Source organism: Phoenix dactylifera, unplaced genomic scaffold (assembly GCF_009389715.1).
Source record: "Phoenix dactylifera cultivar Barhee BC4 unplaced genomic scaffold, palm_55x_up_171113_PBpolish2nd_filt_p 000402F, whole genome shotgun sequence".
Taxonomy (NCBI): Eukaryota; Viridiplantae; Streptophyta; class Magnoliopsida; order Arecales; family Arecaceae; genus Phoenix; species Phoenix dactylifera.
In genome coordinates, this window is record NW_024067844.1 from 214567 (window position 1) to 233591 (window position 19025).

At 37.4% G+C, this 19025-nt stretch overlaps 2 protein-coding genes across 4 annotated transcripts; both read left to right on the forward strand.

Moving 5' to 3' along the window:
* The first annotated feature begins 798 nt into the window (after positions 1-798).
* LOC103709428 (nudix hydrolase 20, chloroplastic-like) lies at positions 799-11687 on the forward strand. 3 transcript variants are annotated; one of them, XM_008794749.2, is made up of 9 exons: positions 799-1166; positions 1389-1453; positions 2894-3074; positions 3527-3607; positions 4212-4337; positions 6055-6134; positions 8506-8621; positions 11011-11131; positions 11366-11687. In XM_008794749.2, the coding sequence occupies exons 1-9, from the start codon at positions 918-920 to the stop codon at positions 11433-11435; spliced, it is 1089 nt and encodes a 362-aa protein (XP_008792971.1). In that variant the 5' UTR covers positions 799-917; the 3' UTR covers positions 11436-11687. The 3 variants fall into 3 exon arrangements, with proteins under 3 accessions (XP_008792971.1, XP_008792972.1, XP_008792973.1); XM_008794750.3 differs by having other exon boundaries at positions 11011-11102; XM_008794751.3 differs by lacking the exon at positions 11011-11131.
* A 3883-nt stretch (positions 11688-15570) lies between these two features.
* Positions 15571-17815, forward strand: LOC103709429 (probable 2-oxoglutarate-dependent dioxygenase AOP1). Its single transcript, XM_008794752.4, has 3 exons — positions 15571-16078; positions 16271-16595; positions 17283-17815. Exons 1-3 carry the CDS (start codon positions 15693-15695, stop codon positions 17565-17567), a joined length of 996 nt encoding a protein of 331 aa, XP_008792974.2. The 5' UTR covers positions 15571-15692; the 3' UTR covers positions 17568-17815.
* Positions 17816-19025: the final 1210 nt, after the last annotated feature.

The following is a 19025-nucleotide window of genomic DNA, read 5'->3' on the forward strand; positions in this document are numbered from 1 at the left end:
GGGACACCTATGACTCCATCTCAGCAGTCGCTGTTTTCTTGAATGGTGTATATCACTTGGGAGCTCTTATCCTCGAGCTTTCTCAAAGTTAATTTCGATTGGTAGTATGGTTGATGGTGGCATTAGAGGAGGGGCAGGTTTTGTTATTAGATAACCATATTTTGAGTTAGTGGTCGTTGGTAGTATGCATCTGTTTAATATCATTGTTCTAGTGGCTAAATTAAGAGGAGCTTGTGAAGGACTTTGGTATGTGATATTGATTCTAAAAGCTAATTATATCCTCTTAGAAGACAACTTCGCAACAATGACTAGATGGATAGCTAGATAAAATTAGATAGTAAAGAGTTATCTTTTACTGATGGATATTTGGACCCTAACTGAAAAGTGTCTTTCTTTCTCCATCATAGATGTATACCAAAAGGCGAATAGAGCAGTGAACCAGATAGTGTATTATGTGGCAGGTCACTTTGATAGTATTGTATAGATGGATTATGCTTCTATATTTTTTTTAAAATTTTGGTATATTTTTTCTTCCAATACGAGTGGATGTGTTCAAACTAAATGGGTATAGGCTATCAGTTTAGTAAAAAAGAAGGGGGGGGGGGGGGGGGGGGGGGAAGCATAATACTGGTATGTGCGTGTTTTCTTGCAAAGGAGCAAGCCTCGAGCATGAAGCCGGCAAACGTTCCTCTGCGTACGTACTGTAGTCTTCGTACGGTTAAGAGTCGGGCGCCCGCATAACCTCTTATGCGTCTGTTTTCTTTTATGTATATTCTTTTATATATATAACGGCCACATTTCGCCTCCCCTCGGTCTGCCCGCTGTCGCTCTTCCCCTCCTATGAGTCCTCTCCGACTCCTTCTTTCGCATCCCCTCTGTTCCCAAGAAGACGGTCTCCGTGCTTTCTCTTGTCTCTCATGGCGTGCTATCTCTTCCCGGCCGCCATCGTCGCTCCCCGGAGCTCCCCTCTCCCCCGCTTCGCCCACCACCGAATCCGAGCTCAGAAACCCTCGATCTCCAACCCGAAGAGACTCTCCTCGGTAGTGTCGAGCGGAAGATTCGGCTGGGACGACGTTCTTCGAGTCGGCGAGGGCAATCAAGAAGACGACGACCCTTCGGATCTCCGAGGCTACTTCGAGAAAGTTCGGGCATGCAATCGTGGATCCGTAGGTCCTCCATCACTCACACATGGGGTTGTTTCTTCCATTGGTTGATCTCTTATTGGTTTCTTGGGATTCAGGGTTTAGGGTTCACTGACTGGAAGAAATTTGATTTGGTTTTCTTTTGAGCTTCAAAAAGTTCCGATTTAATGTATTTTTAATTCACGTCATATCAAGAAAAAAAAATCACGTTGATATGGGTTTTTTTCCTGCTGGAAATTTAAGCAGGAAAAGCAATCGGAGTTTGTCCCCTTCGTGGTCGAGGATCAGATTGTTGGATACATACATAGGGGGTAAGAGTTCAAGATTCTGGGTGATTCTTCTTTTCTTTTTCCACCTTTCATTTTTACATACATAGGGGGTAAGAATTCAAGATTCTGGTGATTCTTCTTTTCTTTTTCTACCTTTCATTTTTTTTTTCATAAAATGATGGAAGTTTATAATTTAGGATTGTTGGATGCTCATACAAAGAAGTTCTTGAGGGCATTTTAGGATACTTGTCTATAATTTGTGAGGCGTTCTAAGATTTTGTAGCAAGCTTTTGTATCTTCTCAACTATTACACCTTAAATTATGAAGCTTTTAGAATTTATGTTTGTTGTGCCCCAGAAATTGCCTTCTGTAGCTTTTGCTTTTCTCATTTGATGGCATCATTGTGCAATAAATGTTTGTGCGGATACATCTCTTGATTTATCTACGACCCCAGACCACTATGGATGTAAATTTGTTTGAAGCAAACAGGTAACTCTAGTGTATCACTTTAAAAATGACTCTAGTTTTAAAAGAGGATCAAACCAATTGTTCTGTTTTTTTTAAGGACCCCTAAGACATTATTGACTTTGCATACAGTGGCATTCTTATATACTGCATTCTATGCAAGGACATAAGTAAAATTGTGCAGAACGATATTTGCTTGATGAAAGATATTGAATGATTCTTATTTTCTAGAACTCCAGCATGATATATCTCTATGAATAGCTTTTGATGATCGAACCGTTGCCTACATATTAACTACAACTACATGTATGCTGTAATTTAAGCTGACTATATTGGTTTTCAAGCATACTTGTGCAACTTTAATCACTCTGATCGCAGCTAGGCATAACTAACTGTTTAAATAAATGAGTATCCTGAGGAAATGCTTAACAAATTATTGGTCGGTAGAACTCTGAAATGAAATTTATGGTGGGGCACTATTTTTAGTTGAATCATCCGACTTGTTTTTCATGTAAACATATACGCCATGCAATGTTCCCGTCCAGGTGATTGTGATTGTTTGACCTAATAATGTATTTCATTTTTCCCCTGAAGGTAGTCGATAATACTAGTTTTTATAATAAACGCTCTAGATTGCATTAACTTTGGGTCTCTTTGGATGCTGGATTCAACTATCTGGCAATAACGCATACCCTGCGGGAGCTGAAGAAACAATTGGTTTATAATCTTTTTACGATTCCCAGTAGTCCGCCAAATCCCTTGTCACTAAAATTTAGGGATAAGTTAAAGCACCTTTTCAAGGTAATTGATTATCCAAAAATGACGGATTTGGGACTCACTGTTGGCCACTGATGATCATCATAACCTCCTCCATGTGGTCATCTTTCACTCCAGAATTCTTCAAGGGACTGCGAGCAGATCTTATCGCTGGATAAAATAATCTGGCATCCTAACAGGTCCTTACCATCCAAAAAAGTATAACTATCTTCTACTGACTTGGCTCTTAACATGGTTCAGTTTCATTGAGCATCTAAGAAAGTTTCAAGATGTTTTCACTATTGTGTCGGGCAACAATGGCTGTTATATTGGTGACCGTGTCACTCTTCATTCATCACTTAAGAAGCCAGAGGACAAAACAAGAGCAGTTGGAGATGCCATCACTTGTCTAGGGAAACTGATTCCAGGTATACGCAATGAGGTACTTATTTGTTATCTGAGTTCGTTTTGTAATTTGCTTTATTCTCGAAGCAGTTACTTCATGTCATATTTTGTTATATTTTAGGAAATATGCATTCACCTGGTCTGTTGGTTTTTTAATAATCTACCTTAAATGAACCTCCAAATTTCCATGCTAGATCAGGAAGGGCATAACCTTTGTCATGGCAAATTTCATTTTTTTCAAGTTGAATCATATTGTAAGATGTTGTATCCACTAGGGAATGAAACTTGTGGTCATCATCTGTTTGCCAAAATGAAGTCTAAATGGATGTCCAAATGCATTTAATAGCCTGCTCTGCCTTTTTATTTAACCATATGTTGGCTTTTCATGATGATGATTCCTTTCTATACCAAAAGATGTTTAAATCTACTACGTCACTTATGTATTGTTGCCTTTCTTCAATGATGTTTCTATATGTTGATCCCAACCAGCTGTACCCTGTGACATCATCATTTGGGATGCCTGTATTCTTCTCTCTTGAACGTGCAGCTGCTCCTTACTTTGGTATAAAGGTTAGTTATTTTAATTGATGTATGTATTTACACTAATGCATTGTCATGTCATTGCATTTATAAAGCTCCTCAAAAGAACAAATGCATATGTTGATATATTTCTGCATAAGAGAACCTTATGAATTGGGATTTGATTGAAATATGTTGTAATTTTTAGAGGGATTCATGTCTCATAAGTAATAAAAACATATCAAGAGTCTGACTATCCCAAACTTCAAAAGTCAAAGTTCTCATAACAAGGTTAATAAGTTTTGATTGTCCTTTTGGTTTTGCAGTTCAGGTAATTTCCTGTAAGGCTGCATATCTGTGAGTAGACATTTTACATTATTAGTTAATTTATTTGCTCTTTATTAATATTCTTGTTGATATCAGTGCCTGCTGGCCTTTCTCATGCTTTCACAACTTAATTTCATGGATAAGTAGGGTCTTCTTTCTTTTTTCTTTCCTTTTTTTTTTCCTTTTTAAATTCCTATACTATGGGGTTCTTGTTATTCATGTCTGTTAAGCTTGTCTTGCTGACCCTTCTTTTTTTTATTTTAAAAAAGACTTTTTAATGAAAAAATAATTCATCTATCTGTTGTCTTTGTATTTCTGTGGTTAACAGGCTTATGGTGTTCATATGAATGGCTATGTTGAGAGGGATGGGCAGCAATTTCTCTGGATAGGGAAGAGAAGTGATATGAAGCCAACCTTCCCTGGGATGCTTGATCATCTGGTTGCTGGGGGCCTGGTATGCAATCAATACTCAAACACAAGTACATATATACATACACACATACTTCTTTGAAGCATTCAGTAGATCTGCCTTTTCAATTTCTGCTGGGGCTTTAATATGTTTGTCAAGGTCATGCAACCAGAGGGAAAAGTAAGGGTTTTTGTCACAATCTAGTTTCAGCTTTGTTCTGTTTTTGTTGTTTTTAAGTGCTTTTTGGATATCGAAGTCCTGGGGCCTTAGATGTTGATATGCTGTCTAACAACTATTTTACAATATCTAATGACAACTTCTTGCCATTATTTGGATTACCCTCCAAGATTTTTTGAAGACCATTTTTATGCATCACACTTATCAGAATGAATTATGATATAATAGAATGAAGACTTTTAGTTGTAGTAGAATTTCTGCATCACTCTTATCAGAATGTTGATATAATAGAATGAAAACTTTCGGCTGTAATGATTTCTATATTGTATTGATTATTGTTCTGGACAGGGTATCATTGGTATAGCTATCTTGATGTTATGTGTTCTTGTTATTGATATCATTGTATTATCTCTTTCTGTATTGTTGAATTTTTGCTTGGTATTTGCAATTGTGATAATGGGCTTTAATCTGTAACTTGCTTTATGCAGAGCGTTATGCTTGATCACTTGGACTGTTTTCATATCAAAACTTTGTCTATATGTGAGTCAGGAAAGTTATTGTAGTTATGCATACAGATTGTCTTTATGCATGCACTTATGCTGAGTTTGTATTAGCCTGTATAGGTTGTCTGTTCATGGGTTCATTTAGTCATAGTACTAAGATATGAAATTCTGGAATGAAAATTTTGTGCTCTGTGCCACAACATCGTAATGCTGGTCTGTAGTCAATAATTGCCTGTATCTCAAGTGACTGTATTTTAGCTTAATTAGGATGTATCACAGTCAAGAAAGTTTAGGTCTTGACTACATATTCTCAAAAGGAGTAAGGAGAATAAAAAGAAACAACTAGTGTTACCTTGGAGCATCAAGCTCTTGTTGCCAGGACATTGTTGTTGTAAAACTCATTAGCGGATCATGATAAATGGAGGTAGGGGTACAGTTGTGATAATGCATGCTAAGAGATGAGCCAGTGAAGAGAAAGAGAGACTGTCAAATAAAACTAGTCCCACTTATGTGTTATCTATGATGATTCAAATACATTTTCTTAAATGCTTGATTCTAATTTTCACTAATACACCCCAGTGCTAATTATTTCTTAGATTGTGACTAGCAGTTATTCGTTCATATTGGTGTTTACTTTGTAATTTATATGCATATATACACATTAGCAGCTGACTAGTTTTCTTCTTTGTATTTTTTACTGTATTACCATGAAATCCTAACATTTGTCCTTTATACACATTCTCATTCTGCTTCTGGTGTTACTGTAGTATTATTTTTCGATTTTCTTTAACATGATCTGAGAATTGTTTGCATGGGCAGTTTCAGTTCAAGTATCCTCAACTCCCTATCTTTAATTAAATGTTTGTACTTATATCTATCTTTTAGTGTAAATTTTGAAAGTGCTCACCATCTATTAGTAGTTATCCACCCACTTAAGGTAGGTTAGCCTCAATTACTAGTCTAACTTCTATCATCAAGCTACTTGCAAGAGCTTTTGTTCTTTATTAATGCAGAACATATGTAACTTATGGATAAATTTGATTTGACATGTGTTATCCTTTTCAACTTTTTTGCAAATTTAGCCACATGGGATCACCTGTAAAGAGAATCTTATGAAGGAATGTGAAGAGGAAGCAGGGATTCCAAGATCCATTTCCAATAAGTATGGTGACCTTCCATGAGTTTCAAATATATATTACATTTTGTTTTAAAATGGTTGAATAAAGTTAAGTGCAATGGAGAAAGAATTGAACAAGTTAATTTTGAGATTATTAAGTTTTCTGGGCTAGTAGTAATTGTTTCTTTTTGTTGTTACATATGATGTTTATAGTTTTGTGTTACTGGGTCTTTTATTTCTGGAAGTGAAGAAATATTAGTTTTTCTTTACTTTTGCCACTTATTTATCCTTCTTAATTGCACCGAGGCTGCCGTAAATCTGCTCAATGACAGTAGATTCAATTTTCTTTTCCTCTCTTCCAAGTTATCCATTCTTAGGTGCTTCTTTTCTGATGCCTCCTATAGGCTTCCTGTTAACCATGTTTTGTGTTCCAAAGTATTAGTTATGTGAACAAGAACAAATCTACTACTTTTGTCTTTACACAGGCAGTTGATAATGGAGGCAATAGCTTACCAGAAAAAGCATTGTCAGCATGCTTATCTAACGATGATTTCACCTCAGAGAAGTTTCTCATCCAATCATGTTGGTTTGTTACTATTTTTTTTAGTCCTGGTGCACGTAAAACTTCTTTAGCCTTTATTTGATTCATAATTGGAAACTAAGTTTCTCAATTATATTCATCAAATTCTTCCAATCACCATCAAACTTTACATCTTCCCCATTTCTTCCTGCCTCTATTTGATACAAGCACATTTCATCATGTAACTCTTTATGTGCCTGTCATGACTCAGCTTGCTGCTTAGTTGTTTGTTAAGAATTTACTTGGGATGGTTTTTTGCACCATTTCTTCCTATTTCAATGCTTTTGACATTTTTTTCCATCTATCATGTTTGGGGCCTTTACGATTTCTAAGAGCATGCATCTATCCATCAATCTATGGATGGTAACCGCACAGTTATTTTGATTCTTCTTATTATAAAGAGGCTGCTTTTGTGGACTTTGATAGATGTTGCTTCATTGAGATGTGCTCCTTGATCCATCTCTTTGGTAAATATTCCTTCTCTTTTGATCTGTGAAACTCAAGGCTTAATGAATTGCCCAATTGTCAACTTAGTCATTTAGTATGGAGCAAAACCTTGGCTGTGCAGATATGTTTGCTTTAGCACTTTGACTGCTTTTGCACCTGTGAAAGAGTTAGCCTTTTTATTATGAATGTTACAATATCTAACTCTTTTCATCACTTATTCCAGTATATTGTCTGGACTTCACCTATACCTTGTTGAGGTTTATGGATATAGAATTTGTTTACCTATGACTGCTTGTGCTTTATATGGTTCTCCGAGCACCTTCGCTGCAACAGTTTTTAATCATTGCCTGCTCCCTCTTCCACCATTGGCAATTTCGTCATTCCTGATTTTTGCCATTCCCCGCTGCTTGAGGGGCCTAATGTTTCTCTGCCTTTTCTTAACCCGAGTCATGTGAACCATGCTACTCTTGGTATATCCACTAGTGGGGGCTGGCCCCTTGTGGTTGTGATGGTACGAGTACTATCGAATTGCCTAATTAACCTTAGTTCTGCAACCTGGACAAGCTCATTATTTGATTGATAGGAAAAATTGCCTTCTGAGGGCATTCCTCTTTAATCGCTTTTGTTCTGTACTCTTTATCCTAACTTCTTAACAAGTCCTTTAACTAAATATTTCTTTTATTTAACTCCATAAAAAAATTATTTATGATCTTTGATAGGAATTGGGGTGTCTACTTGAATGGTTTGTTCCATTGCACATTTTTTTTTATTTCTCAGTTTTGCTGTGCACTAATGGCTACTATAAATCTATAACTCCTGTAATTTGCTATACTTAAAACTATGGTAACCATTCTAATTGTTCTGGCTTGCACCTGTGTTCATCTATGTTGTCCTCTGTCATGTCATTGCCATACATTTGATAATCCAAACTAAATTTGTCTTACTAAGCTCCTAGACAAATAAATCTGTGTTTGCCGGGAAGCTTTTAATCAGGTTATTTCTTGGCGGTTACTTGAAATCTAATGCCTAAACCTGGACTTGCAAACTTTTTATGTGGATATCTGCTGAGGAGTAGTTCTACCAAAGCTGCTCTCATTTTATGCCCACGTGGATGCATCCATTATAGAAGATTACTGGCTGGTTTTTCTCTCGTGTTACTGATGTGTGATTGCTTATGCATGATATACTTCTCAAATGCTGGAATCAGAAAATTTTTACATTGCCTAGTTAGCCATTTGCATTTAAGAGAAAGACATTGACTATATCAAGCTTAGTTCCTTTTTGTTCTTCAAAGTAACTTCAGCCTTTTTTGCTGTACGTTTTTGTTTTCATTGTTAGGAATATCTGAATTTTTAACACTACTCATGCAGAAATGTAATACTTGTGCAGTGCCATCTCAGTTGGAGCAATCTCTTACGTTGACATTGACGAGTACAAGTACAAAAGGGATGTTCTTTTCTGCTATGATCTAAAACTCCCTGCAGGATTTGTTCCCAAGAATGAAGGTGAGTCTTTTGAATGCACAAATTTTGCCAATGGAAATTTTTTCCATATCCTAGTTATTCCCCAAAATTGGATGTTGGTAGCTTTTATTGTAGTTTAGATTAAACCTATATTAGGGTGGCCTCCATTTTGTGTTAGCTGGTACAAACTTCTAAACTCCTATTGATGAATTAAGTTCTTGGAAATTACTGGACACCTGAAAGATATAGTTACCAATATATTATTGTATGATTGATGAGTGAACTTGTAATTTCTAAAGCTTTTCTACATGACTAAATTTAGAAAGAATTCATCAATTGAGCCTCGACTATTCTCCCATGATTTGCAATTTTTTTTTCTTCAATAAATTTCTTTGTTGTATCTATGATCACAAATGAGTTGACTTGGGTTTAGACAGGATTTAGATGTGCTATACCAGGATAAAGAATCAAGAACTTTGGGACTAGACCGACTCCATCTGAAAACTTTGGTCTTTCTTTAAATGTTCGTGTGAATTTTTCTTTTTCCAAATTAGATGAGGTGTTTTTATTTGATTTAGGTTTAGCCTTTTTTTGGGTTTTCCATTGCAAAACTAAGTCATAGCAGTATGAAGGTCTAAATTTTTATTCAAACATGACCTGACCGGTACTGTTTAATTAGATAAGTTTCATGTCAATTTCAGTTTGGATTCAATTTATCAGACTGCAACCCTGGGATCATCACATATATCTGGAATGTGGGAAAATGGTTTTACAGATTAGAAAAACCTCAAGGAATTGGCTTTTATTGTGTATGAACATTCATGAACCAATATTTTACTGCAACATTTAAGCATGCTGCATATTCTAAAATCTGTAATGATCAAGTTGTCCTATAGAATGATTCTTACTTGGGTGGTAGTTCTCCTTACATGGTCTTTCGATCAAAACTTCATGAAATATAATGACTCTAAGACCATGTTCAAATGTCAAAAAGCTAACCACCCTGTAAATAGATTTAGCCATGTGCACCCAACCTCTAAGCTGCAAACCAGCGAATAAAGTTATTTGCTATTTTGTTGGTGCTATCGTATTTAGTGGGATGGTGGGATAAAGTTGTAGAAAATGTTACGAAATAAGGAGAGAGAACTCTGGATGGTTAACTTTATTTCATCCTCCCCCTCCCCTGAAATAAAATTATCTAGTTAAATACCTTTTTGAGCCTTTGACTGAATAAAGTTATCTACCACTTTTTGGATAGTATTTGGCTAGTTCAACAAATAACTCTCTCTTACCTGCTAACCAGCATCCAGACACAGCCTAAGAATCTCTTCGTTGCCAAGCGGATGAAATAAAGGAAAACAATTAATTGTAAAATATGAAAAATAAAAACTTGAGATTTTTTCTCCTTCCTTGGTTGAATTTAGAATAATGTAGGAGTTCCCCTCTTTTCTTTCAAAAAAATAAAAAATGAGAATAATGTAAGAAAATAGTTGTGATATGAGTGTACTCTTCTGCTTGTATTTTGTTATTCTACAAGGAGTGAAATAGTTTTGGCATTTCGAAAGAAAAACCTAGCCAATGTTTTTACCTATTTTGGTCGCAATTTTCTTTTCACTGCCAAAGAAAAAAAGATTTCTCTAATTAATTTTCTCCTCATTGGCTAAGAAGACTTTAGTTGGTGCCAAGATTCTTATGCATTTTAATAATGATGATGAAACCATCATGGAAAGGGAGACAACTTTTCCCTTAAATTTTATTTCTTTTTACTCTTGAAGGAATCAGTGGTTCATGACAAACTTTAATCTGACATTAACCCTTTGATAGGTTTAGAGAGAGAGAGAGAGAGAGAGAGAGGCATGTTTTCTTAACTGAAAAGTCTAAGAAAAAGGGTGGCTTAGTGCATGAGGCTCCTACCGTTGTGGGGTCTGGGGAGGGTCAAATGTCCACAGCCTTACCCACATGCGGAGAGGCTACTTCCATATTTTGAATCCATGATCTTGAGGTCACAATGGAATAACCTGAACATTGTGCTAACCTTTGCCCTCAACTAAAAAGTCTACGCTTATAAAACTATCATCTTTCTAACCCTCATATTTAGAAATTTTATTCCTAAACTACTTGATATCAAGTCAGGACCAGGTCAGGTACAACTTATTTTCAGACCATCTTGTCAATACATATTAGCGTCCTCCTCTTCACAGGTATCTAATCCATTAATTTCCAAGCAAGAAAATCCTATATTTCCAATCTCCATTGATTCTTTTATTGACAATGCATCCACCTCAACACACTCCGTAGCAGCAGAATTCATGACTTCTGCTTTCTGCTTTTGTTTGTTCACATGTTATCTGGGTCTGTTTAATTACCTTATTAAGTGCTGTGCACATGCTTACGTAGATTTAATCACTCTATCTTAAAATTACTTTTGCAGATGGAGAAGTAGATAGCTTCAGATTAGTTCCTGCAGCTCATGTTGCAAATATTATTCAGAGGGCTGAATTCTTCAAGCCGAATTGTTCCATTGTAATTATTGATTTTCTCTTTCGTCATGGGTACTTAAACTATTCTCTCTTGTTAACTTATTTCTGAGCGATTCCACAGTTTGTATTTCATGTTTTCAAGCTATGATACATCAAGTTGCCAAAAGAAGTAAAATATGATTCTATAGCACAAAAACTAATGCATGTATTACAAGATAAGCTTGTGTAAACGCACATTGTAGAATTCAACCAACAGCCTTTGGCTTAATATTTCCTCTCTTAACCTCTTAACTTTCCTTTCTTCAGGTACATTTCTCCCGATGATCATGGTTATTTAGAGCTGCTGCAGAGTTTAAGGAGTGGTGATTGCTCCTGATCCATTTGTTTTGTTCTTAGAATCTGCCATGTTTCAATCTATCACTTGGTGGTGGTTGTTTGATTGTGTGTTTATATGTCATTCAAAAAAAGATTGCGCGCACAATCATAAAGTCATAGGGAAATCTGTAGTCCTTGAATCAGTGATCACCAGCAAAAAATAGAGTTATACCTTCCTGATCAGATATTTGAATAACTACCTTGAGCATATGTGGTTGCTAATTTTTAGAATGCTTATATTCTTTTGTTTGAATGATTGCCAAGGTCTGAAGCTTACTGCCATTACTGCAAAGGGCTTCAAAGAATGCGTCTGGTTTTGTTGCAGCACCCATTCTCTATTTGGTTTTGCTGTGCATTCAGTTTAATTTGAAGTTTCTCAGAAAATTGTGTAGCAAAATCTTTCTGAGTCCCTCCACAGTTTTGCTGTGCTTGCTTGGTCTTTCCTGCTATTCTTTTTCAAGATGGAGATTCATCTACTAACTTGTGTAACATTAATGCCTGTATTGGAAAAGGGAAGAATAGCAGGAAAGTTTCATTTCATTTATAAAATATTTATAAACAAAGTTTCATTTCATTTATAAAATATATTTTTTTTCAAAATGGAGCTCTAAATTTGTAGATCCAAAATGAATTTTTCATCTAAAAAATCTTCAGGCTCTCTGCTCCTAACATTCTATATATCTGAAAGAAAAAAAAAACAATAGGAGATATATGAGCTACGCGGCTCAGTAAGTGGCCATGTCTATCTTATTGGATCAATTACAATAATTTATATGGTAATGCATCATTTAAAGAATACAACAGTTATAGCAAAATAAAGCATTTCATAAATGATATACTTAAAACTAGTCATAAAGTAATACATGTTCAATCATCCAGGTTCATAAATATAGTTATGCATCATAAAATTGTCATTATTCCATGCTTTGAAATCTGTATTGTCAGATGGTAGTGCAGCTATGGCCACTCTTATTCCCATGGCAAGGCTTTTACCGACTACTATCATCTGTTGGCAAGGTCAAATGCCTAGTTACTATTACCCACTGGCGGGGGTCGTATGCCGAGTAGAGGTGGCAAAATATAATCCAACCCGCCAACTCGATTCGTGTTCGACCTGCCATAAATAGGTTTGGATTTGGCGTAAACAGGTTTGGATCGTAAACAGGTTGACTCGTTTAACCTGTTTATTAATTGGGTCTAATACATTTTAGATGTCTAACCCGTTTAACCATTTAATATATGGGTCGGGTTGGATCAGATAATCGTTTACCCGGTGATTAGGATTAGGATTTCCCCCGGTGAATGAGCACTTTCCTCCTCAAAGATCTAGGGTTTGAGGGCAGGGGAGGAGAGGCTGCGAGAGTGGCAGGAGAGGGCAACGGCGAGGGCATGGTCGACGGGGAGGGGGAGGGGCCGAAGTTCGTCGAGAAGAGAGGGTAGGAGAGGCCATAGAGGGAGTGCCATCGAGCATTGCGGGTGGCTGGGTCCATGGACTAGATGCGGTCCGAGTTCAGAAGAGAGAAGAAGGCGGCGAAGGAGGAGGACAAGGGAGATCGGCAGGGGCGAGGAGGGGAAGGAGGAGAAGAAGAGGAGGAACTTGCGTCGTCCTCATCCTCCTCGTCGTCGGAGGAGGAACGGCCACGACGGCATTTGTGGCACCGGCGGAGGGAGGAGGAGGCGTAAGAGAGGACAGAGGTGATGGCGAAGAAGAGGAGAGGGACGGTTGAGGAGGAGGAGGAGGCGAAGGCGGCAGCGACGGCGGAGAAGGACGAGGGAGGAGGGAAGCAGTCAGAGAGGAGGGAGGAGGTGGGGTTGAGGTAGTTGTGGAGGTGGAGGAGGTTGGAGAGCATCCACCATCATCTGATAACCAAGTTTGCATGCACAAACAATTGCAATTTACTTTTATTTTTTTGTTCTCTAATTGATACGAAGCCTTCGGTCTTGGAAGCCATCCAAAGCAGAGGAATGGATTTCGATGACAAAGACAACAGCAACAACAAGTGGGTTTCTCTTTTTGTTTAATGTTTGAAATATTTTTATATCGTTATTCATCTTCATGAGTGCTTGATGAGACTGTTAGCGAGGAAAAGTTGGGCGTTGGATTGGGAATGGAATGGTCATGATGTTGATGGTTTTTTCGAAATCTCTGGTTTTGGTCATGTTTTGATTGATGCGTTTGATGTAGTCGATGTCTAATTTTTTTGTCCTTTCTTTCCCGATAAAAATTTTAGTTTTGTTTGAAAGTGTGCTTTAGAGGGTATGTTAAATAGGTCGGATTAGACTGGTTTGGACTAAACATGTTAAACAGATCGGGTCGAGTTGGGCAAATAGGTTAAATAGGTCGGATCAGGATGGGTTGGGCTAAACAGGTTAAACAGGTCGGGTCGGGTTGGACAAACAGATTACTTGTTTATTAAACAGGTAAACGGATCAGGTCGGATTGCCTATTTATTAAACATGACAGGTACATGTTATAATTCCTGACCTGTTTAATAAACAGGTCGAGTTCAAGTTTATGATTTTCTGATCCGACTTGCATTTAACCCAACTCGTTTATATCCGACCCGATCCGATTGCCATCCCTAATACCGAGTTACTATTATCTACTGGTGGGAGTCATATGCTGAGCTACTGTTACTCGCTGGCGGGATTATACATAGCAATCTGAGAGTTCATAAATCATATCATACTTTTCATGAACCATATATCATAAATAGGTTGGAAAAATAAATAATGGTATTTTTATGTGTAATTATGCTACAAATATCATTTTCATGCAATTTTTTACATCATCATAATTTAGGTGCGCCGTATAGCACTCATGAAGGATGTTATTTAGTCAAAATCATGCAACATTTGCTAACATAAGCTTGATTCTAATTTTTGAGAAACATAATTAGTAGTATATAATTTTATATTCAAATAATTTCATGTATTTAAAACCATAAGATTGGTTCGGGTCGCTTGCCTCGGTCCAAAATCCTAATTTCGTCCGACAATTTTTCTGTATCTATCAAACATTTCAAAATGTATTATTTATTATTCATTAAATTAAAACTCCGAAATTGGCTGTCAAGTTCCAACCAATAATTTGAGCTAAAGCCTAATATTAAGCAGAGAGAAGATACACCCTGAACGTGGGTCTCTCTTAATTATTATTTTATTTGCTTATTTTATTTTATATATATATATATATTATTTATTTATATTTTTTTCTTCTTTTTTTTTTTCTTCTTTTTCTTTTCTTCTTCTTCCTGAAGCTTCTTCTTGTTTCTTTTCTTTTTTCTTCCTGATAAGACTAATTGATGATAAGACTGATCTTGACCCTGATGCATCCATAGCCAGTTGGATCCCGTTTAATTAAACTCTGATCCCGTTTAATTAGAATCCACATCTTGACAAGTATCACTTGTAAATCCTGATAATCACAAGGGCATTAAGATTATTGTACGGCAGTGAAAGATTGCCTTGATGGAGGGTGACTCTTCACGGGTGTAACTAATCACGTCGTTTGGTCCCTGGAGAGGGCTATAAATAGCCTGTCAGACCCCTTCTCTAATATATCTATTAGGAACTCTCTTTCCAGAAGATCTCTCGCTAATCTCTATCGAGATCAGAGAAAATCTCGTTTGATAGCGGCTGCAGATCACATTACAAACATTTCAAAGTTCAATTCAAGATGGATTTAGCGAGTTAAGGTATGAGTTATAATTCATTAAGTTTAATCATTCCATCATAGCTGCTTTCGTTATAAAACATGCCTAATTACAATTAGTTTTTTTAATTGTCTTTTTCTTTGTGTAACGACAAAAAAAAAAACACTTGCAGAATGATATCTATCACCTTCGTCACCTGGACCAGAGGAGTGAGGTCCGATTCTAATGGAATCGGCCTCCCGAGGGTAGGTTAGGTGGGAAATGGAGATAAAAAACAAAATCCGAGGACACGCGAATCAAAAAGTTTCATTTCCGAGTTGTTTTTAGTGGCAGGCCGCAGCGTGATATGTCTCAAAGCGATCATGTGAGGAGGAGACATGATGTGACCCAATAATATTTTATGGCATGGTAGATGTAAAAAAATCGGTTCCTTTGCATTTAAGATTAAAAAAATTTGGCATCGTGCAAATCCATTCAATCTATTGCGCAACCACCTACCTGCTCCAGCTTGAATTCTGTTCATTTCACCGGAAGTTGACTTAAATTGATTCAGATAGAACACGAGAGAGATAAGACTCAGAACAAGACCGAAGGAAAGAAAGATGGGCGCAGAAACGGCAGCAAGCGAACGCCGTCTCTCCAAGATCGACTTCTCCGATGTCAATTCTTCCAACCCAGGAACGCGTAGCTGGGCTGCAGTTCGAGCTCGCGTGATGCAAGCCATGGAGTCCGACGGTTGCTTTGAGGCTGTCTACCCGCGGATCTCCTCCGAGCTCCGTGACTCCCTCTTTGGCACTGCCATGAAGGAACTCTTCGCCCTTCCTCTTGAGACCAAGCTACAAAACATCTGCGACAAGCCCTTCCACGGCTACCTCGGCCAGATTCCCTACCTCTCTTATGAGAGCCTGGCCATCATGGACGCACCGTTTTCCTACGGCGCCCAGAGCTTCACCAGCCTCATGTGGCCCAGTGGAAACTCCACCTTTTGGTACAGTACATTGCACCCATATATATATATATATATATATATATATATATGCCTATGTTTTTCTTTCCTTTTTCTCAGTTACCAGTAGACTAGATTCAGATAGACCATCCTAAGCAGAAAAAAAAAAGAAGTGCACTAAGTCATATAGATGGATGGATAGTTGATTTCCTTTCGGTGTACGTATTTGGCTAGTGAGACGGTGCAGTCGTTCTCAGAGCAAGTGATGGAGCTGGAGGAGACGGTCCGGAGGATGGTATTGGAGAGTCTTGGGGTGGAGAAGTACTGCGTGGCTCAGACGGAGTCCACGAGGTTTCTGCTTAGGGTCTCGGAGTACGGGGCGCCTCAGGGAGAGGAGGAGAAGAAGCTGGGTTTGGTTCCTCACAGGGACAAGAACACGCTAGCCATCGTGTGCCAGAACCAAGTGGATGGACTTGAGATAGAGACAAAGGATGGGGAGTGGATTCCGGCCACTCCCTCGCCGGCATCCTTCATCGTCATCGCCGGGGATGCCTTCAGGGTATGATGCATTTCTTTCTCTGCTTCTAAAATCCAGCTTTCGCCGTTGCTGTTGTTAAAAAATAAAATGCCTTAATCGACTTCCCTCGACGCACACAGAGATCCTTAATTACGAGCCATTAAAGTAGGATATTGCGGCCATGTGGATCTTGTCCGATGAAATCACCACTTGTCCTAAAAATAAGATAAATTTATTTATATATTTTATATTTTTGTACATTTCTTCTCACGGAGCCGAATTTTTTTTTTAATGGATCAGTTTAGCATGCGAAAATTTTAATAATAGAATTAAAGCGAAGACAGAATTCGAACTCAGGATCGCTGCCCTAATTACCATGTTGAAATCATGAGATAGATTTATTTATATATTTTATATTTTCTTAGAGAGTTTAACATGGCATGGTGCATAACCTATCACGAAATCTCAGTCCAAATTAAAGGAAATTAACTTAGTTTCTACCCCATGTAAAGACATGAACCGTAGTCATTTGAACAGCTTAATCATGTATTATACCATCTTTTAGCAAGAGGAAAAGAAACATTAATGATGGCTTTACTAGCTAGGAAAACCAATCCAAAGTGTTACAATAACAGGGAATAATTCGTTATGGTAAGGCGAAAAAAGAATAATAATAATTAAAAAAAGGCATGATTACTTACCGTTGCTGTCTGTTAAATTTTGAGCTAGGCATGGACCAACGGCCGAGTGTATTCGCCGTTGCATCGCATCGTGGTGGGTGGAGACACAACGAGATACTCGGCCATCATATTCTCAATTCCGAAGGATGAAGTGGTGATCCAGGCGCCGCCGGAGCTGGTCGATGAGGAGCACCCATCTCTCTTCAGGCCCTTCCTCTACAACAAGTATGTGCACTACTGCGTCTCGGAGGAGGGCATGAAGGTGAAGTGTCAGCTGGATTCTTATTGTGGCGTGGATGCTGAGAATCTTGAGAAGCAGGGAGATGAGGCCTGAGACTGGGAGCAGTGGGAGCTCCACCACATCTTCTCTCTTTTAATAATGAGAGCAAATTATTGTGCCTCTTAATTTGTTTTCCAACGACTCTATATGGAAAACGCTAAAGATCTACTAAGAGAGCTTATTAATCAAAAAAAAAAAAAAAAAATCCAAACTTTCTCCTGTATCAACTGCTTATTTTCCTCACTAGATTGTATGAACTACTTCCGAAGGTCAAGCAGTCCCCGTATTTTATTTAGATCTTAGTTGAAACCAAGGTATAATGATCAATTAAGGGATATCTCTTTTCCTACCCTATCAATTAATTCCTTGATATGCTAGTGCAAGCCTTTAAGAGATAAATATTGTTTTGCGTTGTGATGATAAGAATTAAAGGGGTATCATTGCAAAAGATATCCCTTTAATTCACTACATTAATTCTCTAGAAATGTGCCAATGTTGCTGCTATTAGTTTACAAAGGTAGTCATCTTCCTCATTATAATCATCTAAACTTCCTTCCACGCATGAAATAATCTATAATAAGGGAACATCCTTCTGTGTACAAGGGAAGAATTAATATAAGAGACATGTTTTAGCTGCACTACAAATGGGAAAGAGCAAGGCCCGCATGTGCCTTGAAGCTTCCACCTTCTTGGTTTCATTGGTTCGCTTTTGCTGCCGTTGTGTTGTATATCTTTCGGTGAGCATAATCAATGGGACATGCTCAATGTGACACTGAATATAGACTCGTATAGATCTTCATACATTTCTCTCGTTTAAACCTTAGCATCTTCGCCGAGCTAAGCATCTAAATTCATTCAGATCCAATCACAGATACCATAAATCTAATTATAAATACCATAATTAGTCATGGTCAGTCCAAATGGATCCATGCTGCAGTATCTCTTAGTCCATATGACTATGAGACAGATCCGCTCTAATACTATTTGTAGTAATCAAGGACCTCATTCAAAAAAATTAGTTAGAACGTATTATTCGAGTTTCTTGGTTTTGTACAAATATCTAGGATATATCCATTGCATAGTCGATGTGGGACTAAACACATGTCCGTACAGATCTTTATAGTGAATTTTTACCACTTTGAGATCCATGAGACCATGTAAGAAGCACAAGTGACCACTTAAGATGGTGTTTGGCGATCCAACTAAGATCACTGGCAATCCTTATTCTGAAGCAATCTGATTTTTGATGATTTAAGATCACCATATTTGGTATGCTACGTTCCAATAATCAAAGATTTTCGGATATGCATGAGTAATCTGTTTGGTATTCCACAAAAATTGAAGATCACTGACCATATAATACCAAAATTATCCCTAATATACTCCATAAAAATATATTTATTAATCATATAAAATATATTTATAATAAAATATTAACATATTTATTAATATGTTAATTATGAGGATATTTTAATAAAATATATTTATTAATCCTATAAAGGTATACTAATT

What these genes read in the sequence shown, in the direction of transcription:
- LOC103709428 (XM_008794749.2), top strand. Translation starts at nt 918, where the DNA reads ATGGCGTGCTATCTCTTCCCGGCCGCCATCGTCGCTCCCCGGAGCTCC. An exon ending in CCAAGATCCATTTCCAATAA is followed by an intron (nt 6,135 to 8,505) that starts GTATGGTGACCT and finishes ATACTTGTGCAG; the next exon opens with TGCCATCTCAGTTGGAGCAA. An exon ending in ATTTGTTCCCAAGAATGAAG is followed by an intron (nt 8,622 to 11,010) that starts GTGAGTCTTTTG and finishes TTACTTTTGCAG; the next exon opens with ATGGAGAAGTAGATAGCTTC.
- LOC103709429 (XM_008794752.4), top strand. Translation starts at nt 15,693, where the DNA reads ATGGGCGCAGAAACGGCAGCAAGCGAACGCCGTCTCTCCAAGATCGAC. An exon ending in AGTGGAAACTCCACCTTTTG is followed by an intron (nt 16,079 to 16,270) that starts GTACAGTACATT and finishes GTATTTGGCTAG; the next exon opens with TGAGACGGTGCAGTCGTTCT. An exon ending in TCGCCGGGGATGCCTTCAGG is followed by an intron (nt 16,596 to 17,282) that starts GTATGATGCATT and finishes ATTTTGAGCTAG; the next exon opens with GCATGGACCAACGGCCGAGT.